This window comes from Vombatus ursinus, unplaced genomic scaffold (genome assembly GCF_900497805.2).
Source record: "Vombatus ursinus unplaced genomic scaffold, bare-nosed wombat genome assembly UNPS02014870.1, whole genome shotgun sequence".
NCBI classification, from domain to species: Eukaryota; Metazoa; Chordata; class Mammalia; order Diprotodontia; family Vombatidae; genus Vombatus; species Vombatus ursinus.
The window spans coordinates 12,009,391-12,035,604 of record NW_020954648.1 but is presented as its reverse complement, the minus strand read 5'-3'; the positions used below and the strand labels follow the sequence as shown (position 1 = coordinate 12,035,604).

At 36.1% G+C, this 26,214-nt stretch overlaps 1 protein-coding gene and 1 pseudogene across 1 annotated transcript; both read left to right on the top strand.

The window, feature by feature from the left end:
- The first annotated feature begins 2,695 nt into the window (after positions 1 to 2,695).
- LOC114028106 (taste receptor type 2 member 3-like) lies at positions 2,696 to 3,577 on the top strand. The gene has a single exon (XM_027842302.1). It carries the CDS (start codon positions 2,696 to 2,698, stop codon positions 3,575 to 3,577), a length of 882 nt encoding a protein of 293 aa, XP_027698103.1.
- A 707-nt stretch (positions 3,578 to 4,284) lies between these two features.
- LOC114028105 lies at positions 4,285 to 15,596 on the top strand (annotated as a pseudogene).
- Positions 15,597 to 26,214: the final 10,618 nt, after the last annotated feature.

Here is a 26,214-nt window from a genome sequence, read left to right as displayed (position 1 = left end):
CATACTAACTCTACTTTGATGATTTGGAGATAATGAATTCTGCATGAATAAGAAAATTTATCCACACCACATATCTATGGTTTCCTGATATGAAGACTGAACTGGAAGTCAGAAAACCTGGGTTCTTAAACCAGCCCTATTCTGAATTAGCTACATGTGTAATAGGACAAGTTATTTAACCCTTCTCCTCAGGTTCTTGATGGAGTTCTCATATTTTAAAAATAGGAGTGATAGAGTTCAATGCTGTGAGAATTACTCAAAACCATCAATGATTTTGATGAGGTTTCATTTTGTGATAGCAATGGTCATGTGTGTAAGCTTCTAGTGATATTAGGTTGACTCAGAATATCTGGCCTTGAGCAGATGAAACCAGACTTAGCTTAACACTTAGTCCTCCATTAAGGGAGTGCTGGATTTTTATGCCATATGCTTGTGTTTCATCACTCTTATTTGTCCTGTTTTAAATTCTATGTCTTTTTAAGAAGTTATTACTCAAAGGAAATGTGCAAAAGTTATAGCTCTTAAAGAACACAATTCTATGACTATTAGAGATATTGCAGGGACTGTTGGTGTGGGGAACTCAATCATTTCAAGCATCACTCCAGCCCACAATAAAACAGGATCAGTCTTACTGTAGTGCAAAGGAATGTGCAGGTGCAAATGAAAACCATCACCTGTCAGCAAGACTGGCAACATATTGCTGTAAAGTAGCTTAGTTAATCTATCAGAAAACAAGCAAAAGCCTTGAAAATGACCTGACATACTCTTAGGTCAGATATAATGGGGAGGAAGGGGCAGAAATATAAAATCCCTCTTGCAGGGTGGGCAGGGAAAGAGTAAGCACCCAACCATGGCCTTTTCCCCTGCTCCACTCAAGAAGGAAACTGCAGGCTGCCTTGAAAAGGAGTTGGGGAGCTTCCAGAGTTAATTATCCATTCTATCTCAAAGCCACATCTATATACTTAAACAAATCATAACCACATCACATTTCACATGTGCACATCAACCAAGTATAACAATGATTCATGTTTATATAATTGTTCAGGATCAGTAAATCAATTTCCTTGTGCTGTAAAGTACCTGATATGTGCGAGAACTATTATCCCTCTTTAATATATGGGAAAAAATTGAGATTTTGAGAAATTAAGATACCATATTATGGCTCCATAGATAATAACTATCTGAGGCAAAAGTCAAACTCAAGGCCCTTTACAGGAAAATATTCTTTCCACCACAATATGCTGTCTTACTTCCTTTATCAATTAGTTGCTTAATTTGTAATGATATTAATAAAGAATCTAATTTTATGAAAAAGCAGCATTATGGTCTAGTGTAAAGCATGCTAAACTTAGAGTCACAGGCCCTGAGTTTGAATAATAGCTCTACTCCCTTACTATCTGTGTGTTGGGCAAGTCACTCAGCCACTCAGGCCCTCGGTTTCTTCATTTGTAGAATATGATGGGTGAACCTGATGGGCCTTAAGGTCTCATGCTCTTCTATATCTGTGGTCCTATATCCTAAATGACAGAATTGGCTTTGACTGAAAGAAGAATTCATTCTTGAGGATTACAATGAAAAAGTCACCACTATCATCTGGTAGAAGGAAAATAGAAATTGATAAAACAGGTAATTTAGAGAGAATGGCATTAGATTGTACTTAGGTGGTTGTATTTCTTTAAATTTCATCCTAAGCTATACATCACATTATATGAAGATAAATTTGAGATTAACCAGTATTAATGATATCCTAATATCATTAAGTAATTAAGTACTTACTGTTACTACTAGTACTTACTAGTAGTACTTAATTAATACTAATAAAGTATCTTACTAGTTGCCTTTAAGTGACAATCAATCTTGATATGTGACACTGCTTTGTGACAAGTAATACCTTCTCTGAGTGACATTTATCCACCTCATAATGCTCTGAGTACTCCTCCACTTTATCTGGGTGACACTAATCTCCACTCTCTGGGTAACAAAGAACACTAGTGCTTCTCACAGAGCCCTAGGTTGTTCTATCTAAGAGGGATCTCAGATCATCTACTCCAGCCCTCTCATTTTATAGATGAGGAAACTGTGGTTTAGAGATGTTAACTGGCTTAACTGAAGTCTCACAGCCAATGAATGACAGAATTGGGACTCAAATCCTGCCCTTGTCATTCTAAGTCCAGTTACCTGTACAACTATAGGACTCTGACCTTTCCTTTCCTGTTTGAAATGAGGAAACCTACTGTTTATGTGAAATTGGATCCTTACCTGTTTAGGGAACAAACCATTCTCCTTCATGTGACTCTCATCCTTCCTTTCTCAGTGTGACACAGAATCCTGCATCCATTTGCATCTTAGCAAAAAGCTGTTTGGACTTTCATCCACTAATTTAAAGTTACAACCCAAGTTGCTGACTGACTCAAAGCCTGGTCTACAATACACCAACAGATCTTCTTGGAAGGAAACTGTGAAGGTCTCCTGACGACAGCTCTTCAGCCTAGATACCCTCTGCCCTATCCTCCCAAGGCAGGAATATAACCATTGAAGAAAACAGATTACTGCCAGAAAGCAGCAGCAAGTATCTCCCTCTTTTGGACCAAGGTCAGAGAAACTCTGGAAAAGCAGGGAGGTGGCTCAGTAGAGATCTGGAATCAGGCCTGACAATCCTTCTGCAAACATGACCAAGTTAGTCCAAAAAGCGTTTATGATTATGACAACCAGTGAGTCAATTCTGGGCATTTGCTGTAATGGTTTCGTTTGGTTAGTGAATTGCATCAACTTAGTCAAGAGCAAGAAAATGTCTTTGTCTGAATTTGTCATCACCAGCTTGGCCATCTCCAGGATTTGTTTGCTTTGGATGATCATAGCTGATGTTTTCACTGTCTTCTATACTGATTTGAAAGAAACAAGCATAACAATACAAATAATTTTTATGTTATGGACTTTTGCTAACTTCTTAAGTATCTCCCTGGCAACCTGCCTCAGTATCCTCTACTGCCTGAAGATTACCAATTTCTCTCACCATGCTTTCCTCTGGCTCAAGTGGAGGGTTTCCCATGTGGTTAGATGGATCCTGCTGGGCTCTGTGCTCCTCTCCTTCTTTAGTACATTGATATTGATGATAGATTTTGGTATTACTGTTAGTTCCAGACAAATGAGACTCACAGCAAACAGCACTAGAGGCAGGAGGAGAAAGGAAAGTGCTTATTTTTTCAAGTATATTTTTGTTGCCCTCTGGATGGTCATCCCCTTTACTTTCTCCTTGATTTCCTATGTTCTGATCATCCTCTCCCTTAGGAGACACACCCAACAGATGCAGAACAATGCCACTGGCTCCAGAGACCCAAGCACTGAGGCTCATGTGAGAGCAACCAAAATCATCCTCTCTTTCCTTTACCTCTTCATTGTGTATTTGGTCGCCTTTTTTCTTATTGTACGGGGCTTTTTTCTGCCATATGGTAATATCGCGTGGATGACTGGGGAGATGATTTTGGCTGCCCACCCTTCTGTACACTCAATCATCCTCATTTTTGGCAACAACAAGTTGAAACAGGCAGTCCTGGGGATGTTCCAGATAAAGAAGTAGGGCATAAAGAGTGGAACAAGATGATCCTTCACCTCAAGAAAAAAAGAAAAAAACAAGCATTTATTAAGCATCTGCTATGTGTCAGCCACTGTGTTAACTGCTCTACAAATACTTCATTTGATCCCCATTTTACAGCTGAGGAAACTGTGGCAGACAGAGGTGAAGTGACTTCCCCACAGTCATCCAACTGGTAAGAATCTGAGGCTATATTTGAACTCAGGTCTTCTTAACTCTAGGCCAAGAGCTTTATCCACTGTGCCAACCAAACTTGAAGAACAGAGATGGGATACAGAACCTTTCAATCTGGCTCAAATCTAGATTCCTGTGCCTTCCCATCCTCTCCAGAATGCCCCTGTCCTACAATTCCAGGTTCTATTTAACCCCAATTAAGAAAGAGATAGTAACTCATCTGTTCCACTGTACCAATATTATCAACAAGAGGCTCTGTCATAGTGAAATCTACATTTGTCACTGTCTCTCTGCAATCGCTTTCAGGAGAGAAGTACATATTTTCTGGAAAAAGTCATTAAAGCTAGAAAACAATCTCTAGGAGGCAGAGCCAGGATGGTAGAGAAAAGGCAGGAAGTTGCCTGAACTCTCCACAATTCCCCTCAAAACTGTTTTAAATCACACCTCAGAATAAATTCTGGAGTGACATTACCCACAAAATGACAGAGTAAAACAGTTTTCCTGCTCAAATAACCTAGATGGACTGCTGGAAAGGTCAGTCTCATTTAGAAAAAAGGGGAGCTCAGGCCAGCACATATCATATGCAGGGCAAGCCAACAAGAGGTACCTAACACCAGCACAGATCAGCAACAGAGGCCCCACAGCTGGTTCAGCAGGAGAGGGGCACAGCAGTTCAGCCATGAGGCCTCCAGTCCCTGCACATCAGGTGAGCTACCAGCCCCAGAGGACTCAGTATAGCAAGTCAGTGACCAGGCCCCAGTGCAAGAAGTTTGGGACAATGCTCACAAATTAACCAGGACCAGAACTCAACTTTAAAAGTCATGAAATAGGCTGGAAAAGGAGCCAAAAAAAAACCCCTGATCATGGAAAGTTACTAGGATGACAGTGAAGATCAAAACACAAATTCAGAAGAGGACAACAATGTCAAAATGCCTACATGCAAAGCCTCAAAGATAAATATGAATGGGACCATGAGAATAGCTCAAAGGGAAAATTAAAATCAAATAAGAGAAATAGAAAAAAAATTGGGAAAAGAATGAGAATTATGCAAGAGAATCATGAAATAGGCATCAACAGCTTGGTAAAGAAAGAAAAAAGTGGAAAAAGATGAACAAAAATTGACTGAAGAAAACATCTCCTTAAAAAGTAGAAATGGCCTAATGGGAAAGGAGGTGCAAAAGTTAACTGAAAAAAATAATTCCTTAAAAATTAGAATTGGGCAAGTAGAAGCTAATGACTCTATGAGACATCAAGAATAAATTAAACAAAATCAAAAGAATGAAAAAAGAGAAAAAAATGAAAAATGCCTCATTGGAAAAACAATTGACCCCAAAAAATAGATCCAGGAGAGATTACTGGACTACCTGAAAGCCATGATAAAAAAAAAAACAAAAAACCAGCCTGGAAAGCAACTTTCAAGAATTTATCAAGGAAAATGCCCTGATATCCTAGAAAAAAGAGGGTTAAATAGTAATTGAAAGAATCTACCAATCACCTCCTAAAAGAGATCCCAAAATGAAAACTCCCAAGAACAATATAGCCAAATTCCATAACTCTCAAGTCAAAGAGAAAATACTGCAAGCAGCAATATAAAAACAATTCAAATATCAATGAGCCACAATCAGGATTACACAGGATTTACTAGCTTCTACATTAAAGGACTGGAGGGTTTGGAATATGATATTTCAGAAGGCAAAGGAGCTAGGACTACAACTGAGAATCGCCTACCTAGCAAAACTGAGCATAATCTATTGGAGGGAAAAATGAACATTCAATGACATAGGAGACTTTCAAACATTCCTGACAAAAAGACCAGAGCTAAACAGAAAATTGGATTTTCACATAAAAGATGCAAGAGAAGCACAAAAAAGGTAAACAGGAAAGAAAAAAATGTAAGTTATTTAATAAGATTAAACTGTTTACATCACTGTATGGAAATATGATACTTCTGACTCTTAAGAACTTTATTTCTATTAGAGCACTTAGAAGGAGTATTCATAGATAGAGGGTGCAGGTATAAGTTGGCTTTGATGGTATGATATAAAAAAAATTAAGAGGTGAGAAGGAGAATTGCATTGGAAGAAGAGGGAAGGGATAGGTAGAATGGGGTAAATTATATCACATGAAGAGGTACAAAAGACCTATTACAGTGGAAAGAGAGAAGGGAGAGGGGTGAGCATGCCATGAATCTTACTCTCTTCACATTTGACTCAAAAAAGGAATAACATACACATTCAGTTGGGAAATAGAAAAGTGGGAAGGGAGGGAGACAAAAGGGGGTCTGATAGAAGAAAGGGCAGATTGAGGGAGGTGAAGGTCAGATGCAAAACATTGGTGTGGAGGGACAGGGTGAAAGGAAAAAGAGAGAAAAGTATAAAGAGGGAAGAAATAGGATGGAGGGAAATATATAATTAATAATCATAACTGAATGTGAATGGGATGAACTCACCCAAAAAATGGAAGTAGATTAAAAATAAAAATCCTACAATATGTTGCTTACAAGAAACATATTTAAAGCAGAGACACACATATAGAATCAAGGTAAAAGGCTGGCCCAGAATATATTATGTTTCAGCTGAAAAAAAAAAGAAAAAAGCAGGGGTAGCAATCATGATCTCAGAAAAAGCAAAAGCAAAAAATGGATCTAATTTAAAGAGACAAGGAAGGAAACTACATCTTGCTAAAAGATACCATAGACAATAAAGTAATATCAATACTAAACATGTATGCACCAAATGATGTAGCACCCAGATTTATAAAAGAGAAGTTAAATGAATTACAGGAGTGAATAGACAATAAATCTATACTAGTGGGAGACCTCAACCTCCCACTCTCAGAACCACATAAATCTAACCACAAAATGAACAAGAAAGAAATTAAGGAGGTAAATAGAATTTTAGAAAAGTTAGATATAATAGACCTCCAGAGAAAATTGAATGAAAGGAATATACCTTTTTCTCAGCAGTATATGACCCCTACACAAAAACTGACCACATATTAAGGTACAAAAACCCACAACCAAATGCAGAAAAGCAGAAATATTAAATGCATCCTTTTCAGATGATGATGCAATAAAAATTACATACAATAAAGGGTGAAGGAAAGACAAATTAAAAATTAATTGAAAACTAAATAATCTATTCCTAAAGAATGAGTGGGTCAAAGAATAAATCATATAATCAATCAATAATTTCATCAAAAGGAACAGTAACAATGAGTCAATATATCAAAATTTATGGGATACAGCCAAAGCATTACTTAGAGGAAAATTTATATCTCTAAATGTTTACATCAATAAAACAGAGAAAGACTAGATTGATGAATTGGGTATGCTACTAAAAAAAGCTAGAAAAAGAACAAATTAAACATCTTCAATTAAACACCAAATTGGAATTCCTGAAAAATCAAAGGAGAGATTAATAAAAGTTAAAAAAGAAAACCATTTAAATAATAAATACAACTAAGAGCTAGTTTCATGAAAAAATATAAAAAAGATAAACCATTGGTTAATTTGATTTTAAAAAAAAAGAAAGGAGAAAGTCAAATACTAAGGATCAAAAATGAAAAGAGTGAATTTACTACCAATGAAGAGGAAATTTAACCAATAATTAGGAGCTACTTTGCCTAATTATATGCCAATAAATTTGACAATCTAAGGAAAGTGGATAAATATTTACAAAAATATAAATTGCCACAATAACAGAAGAAGAAATAGAATAAATATTCTTTTTTTAAAAAAGAAATAGAACAAGCCATCAATGAACTCCTTAAGAAAAAAATTCCCAGGACCAGATGGATTCACAAGTGACTACCAAACTTAAAGAACAATTAATTCCAATACTATATAAACTATTTGGGAAAATAGGCAAAGAAGGAATCCTACCAAATTCCTTTTATGACACAAAGATGGTGCAGATACCTAAACCAAGAAGAGCAAATCAGAGGGGGACAAACTATATCCCAATTACCCTAATGAATATTGATGCAAAAATCTTAGCTAAATACTAGCAAGGAGATTACAGGAATATATCATGAGGATCATACACTATGATCACAAGGGATTTATACCAGGAATGCAGGGCTGGTTCAATGCTAGGAAAACTATCAGCATAATTGAACATATCAATATCAAAAACAACAGAAATCATATGATTATCTCAAAAGATTCAGGAAAAGCCTTTGGCAAAGTATAACACTCATTCCAAATAAAAACACAAGTGAGCAGAGGAATAGATGGAGCTTTCCTTGAAATGATAAATAGTATCTGTCTAAAAACATCAGCAAGGATTATCTGTAATGGAGATAAACTAAAACTCTTCCCAGTAAGATCAGGGGCGAAACAAAGATGCTCAATATCACTACTATTGTTCAATATTGTACTAGAAATGTTAGCTGTAGTAATATGAGAAGAAAAAGAAATTAAAGGAATAGGCAATGAGGAAATAAAACTATCACTCTTTGCAGATGATATGAAGTATACTTAGAGAATCCTAGAGAATCAAGTAAAAAACTCATTGAAAAAATTAACAACTTTAGTGAAGTTGGAGAATATAAAATAAATCCACATAATTCAAAAGCATTTCTATATATTGCAAACAAAGTCCAAGCAGAAAGACATAGAAAAGAAATTCCATTTAAAATAATTGTAGACAATATAAAATACTTAGGGGCCTACCTGTCAAAACAAACCCAGGAATTATATAAACACAATTACAAAACACTTCTCACACACATAAAGTCAGACCCAAACAATTGGGAAAATATTCATTGTTCGTGGGTAGACCCAGCCAATATCATAAAGATTACAATTCTACCTAAATTAATTTCCATATTCAGTATCATATCAAACTACCAAAAAATTATTTTATAGAGCTACAAAAAATCATAACAAAGTTCTGCTGGGTGAAAAAAAGGTCAAGAATAGGAAGACAAGTAATGAAAAAAAACTTGAAGTTGGCCTAGCTGTACCAAATCTCAGACCGTATCATAAAACAGTAATCATCAAAACTATTGGGTACAGCCTAAGAAATAGAGCAGTAGATCAGTGGAATACATTATGTATGCAAGAATCAGTAGGAAAATGATCATGCTAATCTAGTGTTTGATAAACCCAAAGACTCCCACTTTTAGAACAAGAACTTACTATCTGAAAAAAACTGCTGGGAAAACTGGAAAACAATTTGACAGAAACTAAGGATAGAACAACATCTTACAATGTATACCAAGATAAGGTCAAAATGGGTACCTGATTTAAACATAGAATGTGATACCATAAGCAATTTGGGATTGCAAGGAAAAGATTATCTTTCATATTAAAGGAGAAGGGAAGAATTTATGACAAAACAAGAGATAGAGAGTATTACAAGATGTAAAAAGGACTATTTTTGATTATATTGAATCAAAAAAAAGTTTGCACAAACAAAATGAATGCAGTCAAGATAAGAAGGAAAGCAGAAAGCTAAGAAACAGGGGTTTTTTTGTTTTTGTTTTTGTTTTTGTTTTTGTGAGGCAATTGGGGTTAAGTGACTTGCCCAGGGTCACACAGCTAGTGAGTGTCAAGTGTCTAAGGCCAGATTTGAACTCAGATCCTCCTGACTCCAGGGCCGGTGCTCTATCCACTGTGGCACCTAGCTGCCCCTAAGAAACAGTTTTTACAGCAAGTATCTCAGATAGAGGCCTCATTTCTCAAATATGCAGAAAAACAGTTCAAGTTTATAAGAATTCAAGTCATTCCCCAATTGATAAATGGTCAAAGGAAATGAACAGGCCCTTTTAAGATGAAGAAATCAAAGGTATTTACAAATTAAACAACTCTAAGACACCACCTCACACATGAAAAATTGGCTAATATGACAGAAAAGGAAAAATAATAAATGTTGGGGGGAATGTGGGAAAATGGGATACTAATACACTGTTGGTGGAGTTATGAACTGATCCAATCATTCTGGAAAGCAATTTGGAACTATACCCAAAGGGCTATAAAACTGTGCATACTCTTTGATCCGGTGAAAGAGATTTTTAAGAATGTCCATCAATTGGGGAATGGCTAAACAAGTTGTGGTATATGAATATAATGAAATACTACTGTGCTATAAGAAATGATGAGCAGGAGGACTTCAGAAAAACCTGGAAAGACTTGTATGGACTGATGCTGAGTGAAGTGAGCAGAACCAGGATAATACATTGTAGACAATAACAGCCATGTTGTGCGATGACTAACGTTGATAGACTTAGCCCTTCTCAGCAATGCAAGGATCTAAGACATCTCCAAGGGTGTCATGATGGAAAATGCTATCCACATCCAAAGAAAGAACTATGGAGTTTGAATGCAGATCAAAGCATACTATTTGCTATTTTTTTTTCTGTTTCGTTTTGTTTTCTCTTTCTTGTGGTTCCTCCTATTGGTTCTAATTCTTCCTTACAACATTACTAATATGAAAATATGTTTAATAGGAATGTATATGTATAGCTTATATCAGATTGCACGTTGTCTTGGAGAGGAAGGTGGTAAGGGAGGGGGAGAAAAATTTAAAACTCAAAAGCTTATGGAAGTGATTGTTGATAAATGAAAATAAATTAATTTTAAAAAAAGAAAAAAGAGAGATTTTTAAAAAGAACAAAAAAAAAACCAAGATTGGGAAGATCCTATTTGTACACAAAAATTTAGAGTAGCTCTTTTTGTGATGGAAATGGAAATTGAGAGAATGCCCATCAATTAGAAAATGACTGAATAAGTTATGGTATATGATTGTAATAGAATATTGTTGTGCTATAAGAAATGATAAGCAGGATGGTTTCAGAAAAACCTCGATAGACATATATGAACTGATGCAGAGTGAGCTGAACCTGGAACACCTTGTACACGCAGCAGTACTGTACAAAGATCAGCTTTGAATGACTTAGCTATTCCCAGCAATACAATGATCCAAGGCAATTCCAATGGACTCATGATGAAAAATGCTGTCGACCTCCAGAGAAAGAACTGACGGAGTCTGAATGAAAATTAAAGCATACTATTTTTCACTTTCTGTATTTTTGTGGGGTTTTTTCCGTTCGGATCTCTGTCTTCTTTCATAGCATTAGTAATATAGTAATAGGTTTTGCATGATTGAAAACATATGACCTATATCAAATTGCTTTGTGTCTCAGGGAGGGGGAAGGTAAGGGAGGGAGAGTGAAAATTGGGAACTCAAAAAATTGTTTAGATCAATGTTAAAAATTGTATTTACATGTAAGTGGGGAAAATAAAATATTATTTATTCTTAAAAGAGAAAATTATTTCAAACAGTCTCCTCTCTTTCGTATTTCTATTGTAAGGAGAACCTTCTTTTAATTCATACTGTTAAAGCATCCAGTAGTACAAAATGTGGCTATTGACCAAGAAGGGGTTTGGTGAGTTTATGCAGCATGCTTAAATGATTAAATCCCCTTGGGGAAGAGGCTGGGGAACATGACTCTGGAAAGGCATAATGACATGTCATGGAAGGGCTCCCCTCCCCAACTGCAAGCATGTGCTGACCTTCTGAAACTGGTTCCAGTCTGCTAAGTGTGTGATGAAGAGACAGACCATTGGTTGGCTATGGAGCCAGAGCTAGTCAAACCAGCAGTCTTTTGCTTTACTCTTTCCTAATCAGCCAATGTTTGGCCAAAGAGGATGAACAACTTTGGGCCTTCAAGGGTAGGAGGCACTTCAGGTCATCTCATGGCACACGGCCCACGTGGTGATTATGTCTCTATTGTTCCTGCCTCTATTCTTAATTTTAACTGAAATATTGATGATGGCTATGGGCATGAGCTTCAGAAGGTCAGAAGAGTATGCTACCCAAAGTACAAGAGCAGGTATCAAATGTCAACATTTTCCAAAAGCCAGATTGGGGAGAGTTGGGGGGACAACCTCCCTAGTGATCTGTTTGATCCAATATAGATTGAAGGCAGGCAAGTGAGAGTTGTATCAAGTGAGCTTGGTAAGGTGAATGCTACATGGAAATTACTTTAACTTTGAACTCATTCTCCTCAGGGACCAAATTGCTATAGTAAGTATCTCTTTGTGAAACCTTTTTTATGTTAGTTGGTTAAATGAAACTAGTACACTAATTATTGGAAGGAAAACACACCAGTGATAGTTCAAGGCAATGGCATTAGAGAAAGACACCTCCCTCAGTCTCTCAGGAGTACCTCTAGAACTCTGAGGAGATGGAGATGTCCTAGGACAGTGAGTCTAGATTATCACTACATACACATTCCAACCTAAAATTTCATACTAACTCTACTTTGATGATTTGGAGATAATGAATTCTGCATGAATAAGAAAATTTATCCACACCACATATCTATGGTTTCCTGATATGAAGACTGAACTGGAAGTCAGAAAACCTGGGTTCTTAAACCAGCCCTATTCTGAATTAGCTACATGTGTAATAGGACAAGTTATTTAACCCTTCTCCTCAGGTTCTTGATGGAGTTCTCATATTTTAAAAATAGGAGTGATAGAGTTCAATGCTGTGAGAATTACTCAAAACCATCAATGATTTTGATGAGGTTTCATTTTGTGATAGCAATGGTCATGTGTGTAAGCTTCTAGTGATATTAGGTTGACTCAGAATATCTGGCCTTGAGCAGATGAAACCAGACTTAGCTTAACACTTAGTCCTCCATTAAGGGAGTGCTGGATTTTTATGCCATATGCTTGTGTTTCATCACTCTTATTTGTCCTGTTTTAAATTCTATGTCTTTTTAAGAAGTTATTACTCAAAGGAAATGTGCAAAAGTTATAGCTCTTAAAGAACACAATTCTATGACTATTAGAGATATTGCAGGGACTGTTGGTGTGGGGAACTCAATCATTTCAAGCATCACTCCAGCCCACAATAAAACAGGATCAGTCTTACTGTAGTGCAAAGGAATGTGCAGGTGCAAATGAAAACCATCACCTGTCAGCAAGACTGGCAACATATTGCTGTAAAGTAGCTTAGTTAATCTATCAGAAAACAAGCAAAAGCCTTGAAAATGACCTGACATACTCTTAGGTCAGATATAATGGGGAGGAAGGGGCAGAAATATAAAATCCCTCTTGCAGGGTGGGCAGGGAAAGAGTAAGCACCCAACCATGGCCTTTTCCCCTGCTCCACTCAAGAAGGAAACTGCAGGCTGCCTTGAAAAGGAGTTGGGGAGCTTCCAGAGTTAACTATCCATTCTATCTCAGAGCTACATCTATATATCTAGACAACCCCTAACCACATCACATCTCACATGTGCACAGCTACCTTGTGTAACAATGATTCACATTTATATAATTGTTCAGGATTAGTACATGCAATTATTATTATACCCTTTTAATACATGAAAAACATTGAGATTTTGAGAAATTAAGTGACCTGATTGTGGCTCCATAGATAATAACTATCTGAGGCAAAAGTCAAACTCAAGGCTCCTTACAGGAAACTATTCTTTCTACTACAATATGCTGCCTTACTTCCTTTATCAATTAGTTACTTAATTTGTAATGATATTAATAAAGTATTTAATTTTATGAAAAAGTAGTATTATGGTCTAGTGGAAAGTATGCTAAACTTAGAGTCACAGGCCCTGAGTTTGAATAAAAGCTGTACCCCCTTACTATCTGTGTGACCTTGAGCAAGTCACTCAGCCATTTTTGGCCTCGGTTTCTCCATTTGTAGAATTTGAGGGCTGAATCTGATGGGCCTTCAGGTCTCATGCCCCTCTAAATGTGTGGTCCTAAGTCCTAAATGATACAATTGGCCTTGACTGAGAGGGGAAGCTTTTTGTAAGGAATACACTGAACAAGTAACCAGTACCACCTGGTAGAAAGAAAATAGAAATTAATAACCCTGGAAATTTAGTGAGAATGACATTAGATCACACTTAGGTGGTTGTATTTCATTAAACTTCATCCTAAGCTACACATCACATTATATGAAGATAAATTTGAGATTGACCAGTATTAATGATATCCTAATATCATTAAGTAATTAAATACTTAATTACCATTACTATTACTACTAGTACTTAATTACTAGCAGTACTTAATTAATACTAATAAAGTATCTTACTAGTTGCCTTTAAGTGACAATCAATCTTGATATGTGACACTGCTTTGTGACAAGTAATACCTTCTCTGAGTGACACTTATCCACCTCATAATGCTCTGAGTACTCCTCCACTTTATCTGGGTGACACTAATCTCCACTCTCTGGGTAACAAAGAACACTAGTGCTTCTCACAGAGCCCTAGGTTGTTCTATCTAAGAGGGATCTCAGATCATCTACTCCAGCCCTCTCATTTTATAGATGAGGAAACTGTGGTTTAGAGATGTTAACTGGCTTAACTGAAGTCTCACAGCCAATGAATGACAGAATTGGGACTCAAATCCTGCCCTTGTCATTCTAAGTCCAGTTATCTGTACAACTATAGGACTCTGACCTTTCCTTTCCTTGTTTGAAATGAGGAAACCTACTGTTTATGTGAAATTGGATCCTTACCTGTTTAGGGAACAAACCATTCTCCTTCATGTGACTCTCATCCTTCCTTTCTCAGTGTGACACAGAATCCTGCATCCATTTGCATCTTAGCAAAAAGCTGTTTGGTCTTTCATCCACTAATTTAAAGTTACAACCCAAGTTGCTGACTGACTCAAAGCCTGGTCTACAATACACCAACAGATCTTCTTGGAAGGAAACTGTGAAGGTCTCCTGACGACAGCTCTTCAGCCTAGATACCCTCTGCCCTATCCTCCCAAGGCAGGAATATAACTATTGAAGAAAACAGATTACTGCCAGAAAGGAGCAGCAAGTATCTCCCTCTTTTGGACCAAGGTCAGAGAAACTCTGGAAAAGCAGGGAGGTGGCTCAGTAGAGATCTGGAATCAGGCCTGACAATCATTCTGCAAACATGACCAAGTTAGCCCAAAATGTTTATGGTTGTGACAACCAGTGAGTTCAATTCTGGGCATTTGCTGTAATGGCTTCATCTGGTTAGTGAATTGCATCATCTTGGTCAAGAGCAAGAAAATGTCTTTGTCTGAATTTATCATTACCAGCCTGGCCATCTCCAGGATTTGTTTGCTTTGGATAATCATGCCCAACATTATAATGTTCTATACCAATTTGCATGAAACAAACATAGCAATGCAAATGATTTCTATGCTATGGAATTCTGCTAACTTCTTAAGCATCTCCCTGGCAACCTGCCTCAGTATCCTCTACTGCCTGAAGATTGCCAATTTCTCCCACCATGCCTTCCTCTGGCTCAAGTGGAGGTTTTCCCATGTGGTTAGATGGATCCTGCTGGGCTCTGTGCTTTTCTCTTTCTTTAGTACTTTGACACTGATAGAAGAATTTGGTGGTACTTTTAATTACAGAAAAATGACACTCATAGCAAACTGCAGTGAAGGCATTAGGGAAAAGTGGTTATTTTTTCAAGTATATCTTTGCTGCCTTCTGGATGGTCATCCCCTTTACTATGTCTTTGATTTCCTGTGCTCTGGTCATTGTCTCCTTGAGAAGACACATCCAACAGATGCAGAATAATGGCACTGGCTCAAGAAACCCAGGCACTGAGGCTCATGTGAGAGCAACCAAAATCATTCTCTTTTGTTTTCCTCTTCATTGTATACTTGGTTGCCTTTTTGATCATTCTATTGGGCTTTTTTCTGCCAGATACTAATTTGGCATAGATGACTGGGGATATGATTTTAGCTGCCCACCCTTCTGTACACTCAGTCATCCTCATTTTGGGCAATAACAAACTGAAACAGGCATTCCTGGGGATATTCCAGATAAAGAAGGAGGGCATGAAAGGTGGAACTAGATGACCCTGCAACCAAAGAAAGAAACAAGCATTTAGTAAGCATCTGCTATGTGTCAGGCACAGTGTTAAGTGCTTTACAAATACTTCATTTGATTCCTATTTTACAGCTGAGGAAACTGTGGGCAGACCTAGGTTAAGTGACTTGCCCACAGTCATTCAGGTGGTAAGAGTCTGAGGCTATATTTGAACTCAGGTCTTCTTAACTCCAGATCAAGAACTCTATCCACTGTGCCAACTAAACTTGAAGAACGGAGATGGGATTTAGAACCCTTCAGTCTGGCTCAAATCTAGGTTCCTTTGCCTTCCCATCCTCTCCAAACTACCCCCATCCTAAAATTCTGGGTTCCATTTAACCCCAATTAAGAAAAAGATAGTAACTCATCTGTTCCATTTTGCCAATATTTTCAACAAGAGGCTCTGTCAATAGTGAAATCTATATTTGTCAGTGTTTCTCTACTTTTGCTTTCAGGAGAAAAGTACATATTTTCTGGAAAAAGTCATTAAAGCTACAAAACAATTTCTAGGAGATGGAGCCAAGATGGTGGAAAAAAGACAGGAATTGCCTGAGTTCTCCCCAAGTCCCATCAAAACCACTTTAAATCATACCTCAAAACAAATTCTGGAGTAAAGAACCCATAAAATGATGGGGTAAAACAATTTTATAGCCCAAAAAATCTTAGATAAACTTCAGGAAAGGTCTATCTCACTTACAAAAAAAAAAAGGAGAGCATAGCTCAGCACATCTCATGAGCAGGTAAGCCAGTGGGAGGCCCCTAGATTCAGCCCAGATCAGCAACCAAGGCCCCTCAGCCATTTCAGCAGGTCAGTGGCACAGCAGGCTAGCTATGAGACCTTCATACCTTGTGTATCAGGAGAATTGCCAACCCCAGAAGCCTTGGTACAGTGAGCCAGTGGCCAGGCCCTAGTGCAAGAAGCTTAAGACAGTGCCCCCCAAAACCCAACAGCAGAGCTCAACTTTAAAAATCATGAGATAGGCTAGAAATGAGCTAAAAAAAAAGAGGCCCTGACCATAAAAAGCTACTATGTCAACAGTAAAGATCAAAACACAAACTCAGAAGAGGACAACAATGTCAAAATGCCTTCATGCAAAGCCTCAAAGATAAATATGAATTGGTCTCAGGCCCAAAAAGACCTAATGGAAGAGTTCAAAAGGGAATTTAAAAATCAAATAAGAGAGGTAGAAGAAAAATTGGGAAAAGAACAAGAGTTGTGCAAGAGAATCATGAAATAGGAGTCAACAGCTTGGTAAAGGAATCACAAAAAATGGAAAAAGATGCACAAAAATTGACTGAAGAAAACAACTCCTTAAAAAGTAGAAATGGCCTAATGGAAAAGGAGGTACAAAAGCTAACTGAAGAAAATAATTTCTTAAAAATTAGAATTGGGCAAGTGGAAGCTAATGACTCTATGAGACATGAAGAATCAATCAAATAAAATCAAAAGAATGAAAAAAGAGAAGAAAATGAAAAAATGCCTCATTGGAAAAACAACTGACCTGGAAAATCAATCCAGGAGAGATCATTTAAGAACTATTAGAATCCCTGAAAGCCATGATCAAAAAAAAAAAAAAAAGCAGCCTGGACAGCAACTTTCAAAAAATTGTCAAGGAAAACTGCCATGATAACCTAGAAAAAGAGGGTTAAATAGTAATTGAAAGAATCCACTAATCACTTCCTAAAAGAAATCCCAAAATAAAAACTCCCAGGAACATTATAGGCAAATTCCAGAACTCTGAGGTCAAGGAGAAAATACTGCAAGCAGCAAGAGAGAAACAATTCAAATATCAAGGAGCCACAGTCAGGATTGCACAGGTTTTAGCAGTTTCTATATTAAAGGATTGGAGGGCTTGGGATATGATATTTCAGAAGGCAAAGGAGCTAGGACTATAACCAAGAATCACCTACCTAAGGGGCAGCTAGGTAGCACAGTAGATAGAGCACTGGCCCTGGAACCAGGAGGATCTGAGTTCAAATCCGGCCTCAGACATGATATTTACTAGCTGTGTGACTCTGGGCAAGTCACTTAACCCAAATTGCCTCACACACAAAAAAGAATCACCTGCCCCTAGGTAGGAAGCACAAAAAGGTAAACAGGAAAGGAAAAAAGTAAGTTATTTAATAAGATTAAACTGTTTACCTCTCTGTACAGAAAGATGATACTTCTGACTCTTAAGAACCCTATCTCTATTAGGGTACTTAGAAGGAGTATTCAAAGATAGAGGGTGAAGGTTTAAGTTGACTTTGATGAGATGATATAAAAAAAATTAAGGGTTGAGAAGGAATATTGCATTGGAAGAAGAGGGAAGGGAGAGGCAGAATAGGATAAATTACAACACATGAAGAGGTACAAAGACCTATTATAGTGCAAGGAGAGAAGGGAGGGGGGTGAGTATGCCTTGAATCTTACTCTTATCACATTTGGCTTAGAAAGAGAATAACACACTCAACTAGGAAACAGAAAAGTAGGAGGGGAGGGGGACAAAAAGGGGGGCTGATGGAAGGGAAGGCAGATTGAAGGAAGTGGAGGTCAGAAGTAAAACACTGGTGTGGAGGGACAGGGTAAAAGGAAAGCGAGGTAAAGTATAAAGAGAGGAAAAATAGGAATTAATTGAAAACTAAATAATCTATTCCTAAAGAATGAGTGGGTCAAAGAACAAATGATAGAATCAATCAATTTCATCAGAGAAAATGACAACAATGAGTCAACATACCAAAATTTATGAGATGCAGCCAAAGTAGTACTTTAGAGGAAAATTTAAACCTCTAAATGCTTACATCAATAAAAATAGAGAAAGACCAGAGTGAAGAATTGGTTATGCTACTAAACAAGCTTAAAAAAAGAACAAATTAAAAATCCCCAATTAAACACCAAATTGGAAATCCTGAAAATTAAAGGAGAGATTAATAAAAGTGAAAGTAAGAAAACCATTGAAATAATAAATAAAACAAAGAGCTAATTTTATGGGGGGGGGACTATAAAATAGACAAACCATTGGTTAATTTGATTTTTTAAAAAAAAGAAAGAATCCAAATAACAAGGATAAAAAATGAGAAGGATGAATTTACCACCAATTAAGAGGAAATTTAACCAATAATTAGGAGCTATTTTGCCCAATTGTATGCCAATAAATCTGACAATCTAAGGGAAGTGGATAAATATTTACAAAAATATAAATTGTCACAATAACAGAAGAAGAAATAGAATAAATGTACTTTTTTAAAAAAAGAAATAGAACAAGCCATCAATGAACTCCTTAAGGACCAGATGGATTCACAAGTGACTACCAAACTTAAAGAACAATTAATTCCAATACTATATAAACTATTTGGGAAAATAGGCAAAGAAAAAGTCCTACCTAATTCCTCTTATGACACAAAGATGGGGCAGATACCTAAACCAACAAGAGCCAGATCAGAGGGGAAAAGACTATAGCCCAATTACCCTAACGAATATTGATGCAAAAATTTTAGGTAAAATACTAGCAAGAAGATTACAGTAATATATCATGGTGTATGATCACATGGGATTTCAGGAATGTAGGGCTGGTTCAATATTAGGAAAACTATCAGCATAATTGACCATATCAATATCAAAAACAACAGGAATCATGTGATTATCTCAGGAGATGCAGGAAAAGTTTTTGACAAAGTACAACACCCATTTGCCTGATAAAAACATGAGTGAACAGAGGAATAGATGGAGCTTTCCTTAAAATGATAAATAGTATCTGTCTAAAAACATCAGTAAGGATTATCTGTAATGCAGATTAACTAAAACTCTTCCCAGTAAGATCAGGGGTAAAACAAGGATGCCAAATATCACCACTATTACTCAACATTGTACTAGAAATGTTAGCTATAGTAATAGGAGAAGAAAAAGAAATTAAAGGAATTAGAATAGTCATTAAGGAAACAAAACTATCACTCTTTGCAGATGATATGATGGTATACTTAGGGAATCAACTAAAAAACTAGTTGAAAAAATTAACAACTTTAATACAGTTGTAAGTTATAAAATAAATCCACATAATTCATCAACATTTCTATATATTAATAACAAAGTCCAAGGAGCAAGACCTAGAAAAGAAATTCCATTTAAAATAAAATGTAGACAACATAAAATATTTGGGAGTCTACCTGCCAAGACAAACCCAGGAACTATACAAACACAATTACAAAACACTTTTCACACACATAAAGTGAGAACTAAATAATTGGGGAAATATTCATTGCTCATGGTAGGCCCAGTCAATATAATAAAGATGACAATTCTACTTAAGTTAATTTATATATTCAGTATCATGCCAATCAAATTACCAAAAAATTATTTTATAGAGTTACAAAAAAACCATAACAAAAAATCATCTGGGAGAACAAAAGGTTCAAGGGAACCAATAAAAAAAATGTGAAGGAAAGTGGCCCAGCTATACCAGATCTCAAACTGTATTATAAAGCAGTAATCATCAAAACTATTGGGTACTGCCTAAGAAATAGAGTGGTATATTAGTGGAATACATTAGGTACATAAGAATCAGTAGGAAATGACAATACTAATCTAGAATTTGATAAACCCAAAGACCTCCACTTTTGAAACAAGAACTCACTATTGGACAAAAACTTCTGGGAAAACTAGAAAATAATTTGGCAAAAACTAGGGATAGACCAACATCTTGCACTGTATACCAAGATAATATCAAAATGGATACATAATTTAAACATAAAGGGTGATACCATTAGCAAATTAGGACAGCAAGGAATAGTTTACCTGTCAGATCTATGGAAAAGGGAAGAATTTAGGACCAAACAGAGATAGAGAGCATTACAAGATGTAAAATGGACATTTTTATTATATTAAATCAAAAAGAGCACAAACAAAATCAATGCATCCAAAATAAGAAGGAAAGCAGAGAGCTGAGAAACAATTTTTACAGCAAGATAAAGGTCTCATTTCTCAGATACAAAGAAATGAGCCAAATTCATAAGAATTCAAGTCATTCTCCAATTGATAAATGGACAAAGGAAATGAACAGGCAGTTTTCAGATGAAGAAACCAAAGCTATCTTTATGAAAAAATGCTCTAAATCATTGTTGATTTGAGAAATGCAAATTAAAACAACTCTGAGGTACCACCTCAAACATGCCGGACTGGCTAATATGACAGAAAAGGAAAATAATAAATGTTGGAGAGGATGTGGAAAAATCGGGACACTAATATACTGTTGGTGGAGTTGTGAAATGATACAATCATTCTGGAGAGCTATTTGGAACTATGCTCAAAGAGCTATAAAACTGTGCATACTCTTTGATCCAGCAAAAGAGATTTAAAAACAAAACAAGGTCAGGGTGAGAAGAACCTATCTGCACAAATTATTTATACCGGCTCTTTCTGTGATGTCAGAGAACTGGAAATTTAGAGAATGCCATCAATTGGGGAATGGCTAAACAAGTTGTGGTATATGATTGTAATGGAATATTACTATGCTATAAGAAATGATGAGCAGGATGGTTTCAGAAAAACCTACATGAATTGATGCAAAGTGAGCAGAAACTCAAAAACCTTGTACACAGTAATAACAATACTGTACAATGATCAACTGTGAATGACTTAGCTATTCCCAGCAATACAATCACACAAAGCAGTTCCGAACAACCCAAGATGAAAAATGCCATCAACCTCCAAGAAAGAACTGATGGAGTCTGAATGCAGATCAAAGCATACTATTTTTCACTTTCTATATTTTTTCATGTTTTTTTTTCCTTTTGTGTTTGTGTCTTGTGTCTTCTTTCACAACATGAGTAATACAGTAATAGGTTTTGCATGATTGAAAATATACAACTTATATCAAATTGCTTACTATCTCGGGAGGGGGAGGGGAGAGAGGGAGAGAAAATTGGGAACTCAAAAAAATTTAGATGAATGTTAAAAATTGTCTTTACATGTAACTGGGGAAAATAAAGTATTTTTTCACTTACTTATTTTTTATTTTAAACTTAAATAGTAAAACTTAAATACAGAATAAGAAAAGAAAAATAAACATATTATAAACTCAAGTACTGAAACTTAAATGCAAAATAAGAAAAGAAAAAAAAGCATTGTCATGTCACAGCAGAACCTAAGAGAAGATTTAAAATATACAGCAATATATTTCCATTTCAAGAAAACCTGTATAACAAATCCTACTCGTTGTGTTCTGAATGGTTCATCCTTTCTTTACTTCCTTGCAAGTTTTCTTCGGTTCTCTGCTGTGCATTTTTTACTTTGTTCTTTTTTTTCTCCCTTCTTCCTCCACCCCAAGAAGACTACAATTAAGTATGGATATATTCTCATATACATATATACATACATACATATATACACACATATACACACATATACACACAAAGGTATATATACATACATATACACCTATATACATACACTTACATACTCATAGATTTACTTAGATATCTATAATCATACTCATATATAGTCACATACATTCAAATGCACCTATGTAAGACTGTACTACACTTATTTGTCCTTTTTTTCTCTGAGGGTGGATAACCTCTTCCTTCATAAGTTTGAGTCTTAATATATTTTTCCAAGTCCACCAACTCATCATTTCCTACCCCACAGCAATATTCCAACTTTATACTGTCTTGCTACTTTAAATAGTCCAAAATAACATTGATGAATATGGCTGACACCTAGAGCAGTTTCCCTATTTTTCTCTTTTGATTAAATCTGTTTTAGCCTTTACTTTCTATGAGAGCATGATGACCACCCCTGCTCTTTTTTCCCTAATAAATTCTACTTCTGTTCTTTATTATGTAGTGTGTGTATCTCTTATTTTCTATCCCTCCTGACTCCTCTACTTCGCTTCTACTGGCTACCTTGCCCTCCTATTATTTAACCTACCTCCCCCAAGGATCCCTCCCTTGTTTTCCCATTCCCATTAATCTAAACACCCTTCTATAGACCCCATTATCCTATTCCCTTACCCTCCCCTCTAAAAATCTCTCCCTTATCCTCTCCCACTCCCTATCCCCTTAGCCTTTTATTTCTTGCTGAATTTAGAAGACTTTTATGCCCTTCTATATATACATACACACACACATATATATAAATATATATATAGTTCCCTCTTAACCACATTCCCAACAAAAGTAGGGTTCCAGAAGAACCAGCCCTCCTCCCCCATTTAATTACTCTGTCAGTTCATCCTCTCGCACCTCATTTATATAAGATAATTATCTTTTTCACCTGTTCCTAAACAGTTTTACTTTTTAAAATTATATCATACTTAGGACTACCTCAATCTTTCTTATGAACTACCCTATTACTAATAACAACCTTAGACATACATTTCACATTCCCTCATATAAAAGGTAGTTTGTCCTTATTGAGTGCCTTGCAATTAGTCTTTGATATGTAGCTTATATTTTTCTTGGCTCTTGCATGTCAAATCTTCTGTTAAGTTCAGATATTTTTTCACCAAATCCTGAAAGTCTGACAATTCATTAAATATCCTTTTTTTCATTCAGGATTATGCTGAACTTTGCTGATGATATTTTTGGCCACAAGCCCAGTTCTTTTCTCTTTGATATATAATGTACCAAGGGCTGCAGTCTTCTAGCATAGCTGCTGTTAGGTCTTGTGTGATTCTAATTGTGGCACTGCCATAATTGAACTGTATTTTTCTTGTTGCTAATAATATTTTACCCTTGAGCTGGGGGTCTCAGAATGTGAATATGATATTCCTGTAGGTTTTCCTCATAGGATTCCCTTCAGTTGGTGATCAGTGGACTTCTTTTTCTATTTCTACTTTCCTCTCTTGTTCTAATGATTCAGGACAATTTTCTTTAATTATTTCTTGTATTGTTGTATCAGGATTCATTTTTTTTATCATAGCTTTCAGGTAGCTCAATTATTCTTATGTTTTGTCTTCTTGATCTGTTCTCCATATCAGTTGTTTTTCTTATGAGATGCTTCACTTTCTCTTCTAGTTGTTCATTCTTTATATTTTGTTTTATTATTTCTTGGTCTCATAACTTCACTGGCTTTCCCCTGCCCAATTCTGATTTCCAAGGAGTCATTTCCTTCCTTAAGCTTTTGCATCTCGGGGCAGCTAGATGGTGCAGTGGATAGAGCACTGGCCCTGAAGTCAGGAGGACCTGAGTTCAAATCTGGCCTCAGACCAAACATTTGACACTTACTAGCTGTGTGACCCTGGGTAAGTCACTTAACCCCAATTGCCTAACACAAAACAAAATAAAAGATTTTGGATCTCCTTTTCTAATTAGTTGACTTTCTTTCATAATGTTCTTGGGTTTTTTGGAATTGTTCTTATATGTTTAAAAATTTTTCCTCAATCTCTTTCATTTGCTTTTTAAAGTCTTTCTTTAAAAATAATTTATTTATAGGGGGCAGCTACGTGGCGCAGTGGATAGAGCACTGGCCCTGGATTCAGGAGGACTTGAGTTCAAATCCGGCCTCAAACACATAACACTTACTAGCTATGTGACCCTGGGCAAGTCACTTAACCCCTGTTGCCAAAACAAACAAAAAAAATAATATATTTATTTTTAGTTTTCAACATTCACTTCCATAAGATTTGAAGTTTTCAATTTCTCCCCTATCCTCTCCTCCCCCCTCCCCAAGACGGTGTACAATCTGATATAGGCTCTACTTATACATTCATATTAAACATATTTTCACATTTGTCATGACATAAAGAAGAATTAGAACTAGTGGGAGGAACCATAAGAAAGAAGAAATGAAGCAAAACAACAAAAGAAAAGGAGAGCAAATAGTCTGCTTCTATCTGCATTCACGCTCCAAAGTTCCTTCTCTGGATGTGGATAGCATTTTCCATCATGAGTCTTTTGGAGTTGTCTTAGATCTTTGCATTGCTAAGAAGAGCCAAGTCTATCAAGATCAGTCATTACACAATGTGGCTATTACTGTGTACAGTGTTATTCTGGTTCTGCTCATTTCACTCAGCATCAGTTTATTTAAGTCTTTCCAGGTTTTTCTGAAGTCCTCCTGCTCATCATTTCTTATAGCACAATAGTATTCCATTATATCCATATACTACAATTTGTTCAGCCATTCCTCAATTGATGGACATCCTCTCAATTTCCAATTCTTTGCCACCACAAAAAGAGCTGCTATAAATATTTTTGTACATGTGGGTCCTTTTCCTATTTTTATGATCTCTTTGGGATACAGACCTAGAAGTGCTATTGCTGGGTCAAAGGGTATGCACATTTTTATAGCCCTTTGGGCATAGTTGCAAATTGCTCTCCAGAATGGTTGGATCAGTTCACAACTCCACCAACAATGCATTAGTGTTCCAATTTTCCCACATCTTCTTTAACATTTATCATTTTGCTGTTTTGTCATTTTAGCCAATCTAATAGGTGTGATGTAGTACCTCAGAGCATTTTGATTTGCATTTCTCCAATCAATAGAAATTTAGAGCATTTTTTCATATTACTATAGATAGCTTTCATTTCTTCCTCTGAAAACTGCCTGGTCATATCCTTTGACTATTTATCAACTAGGGAATGACTTACATTCTTACAGATTCAACTCAATTCTCTACATATATTTAGAAATGAGGCCTTTATCAGAGACCTTGGCTGTAAAAATTGTTTCACAGCTTTCTGCTTCCCTTCTAATCTTAATTGCATTGGCTTTGTTTGTGCAAAAACTTTTCAATTTAATGTAATCAAAATCATCCATTTTGCATTTCGTAATGTTCTTTATCTCTTGTTTGATCATAAATTCTTCCCTTCTCCATAGATCTGACAGGTAAACTATTCCGTGCTCTCCTAGTTTGCTTATAGTATCAGTCTTTACATCTAAATCAAGTACCCATTTTGACTTTATCTTGGTATAGGGTGTAAGATGTTGGTCTATGCCTAGTTTCTGCCATACTATTTTCCAGTTTTCCCAGCAGTTTTTATTAAATAGTGAGTTCTTATCCCAGAAGCTGAGTCTTTGGATTTATCAAATAGTAGATTAGTATAGTCATTGACTGTTGTATCTTATGTACCTAACCTATTCCACTGATTCACCACTCTATTTCTTAGCCAGTACCAAGTAGTTTTGATGACTGCTGCTTTATAATACAATTTGAGATCTGGTACAGCTAGGCCACCTTCCCTTGCATTTCTGTCCATTAATTCCCTTGATATTCTGGACCTTTTGTCCTTCCAGATGAATTTTGTTATTGTTTTTTCTAGCTCTATAAAATAATTTTTTGTTGGTTTGATTAGCATGGCACTGAATAAGTAATTTAATTTAGGTAGAATTGTCATTTTTATTATATTACCTCAGCCTACCCATGAGTAACTGATATTTTTCCATTCATTTAGATCTGACTTTATTTGTGTGAAGTGTTTTTGTAATTGTGTTCATATAGTTCCTGGGTTTGTTTTGGCAGGTAGATTCCCAAATATTTTATAAAGTCTACAGTAACTTTAAATGGAATTTCTCTTTCTATCTCTTGCTGTTGGGCTTTGTTAGTTATATATAGAAATGCCAGTGATTTGTGTGGGTTTATTTCATTTCCTGCAACTTTGCTAAAGTTGTTTGTTTCAAGTAGTTTTTTACTT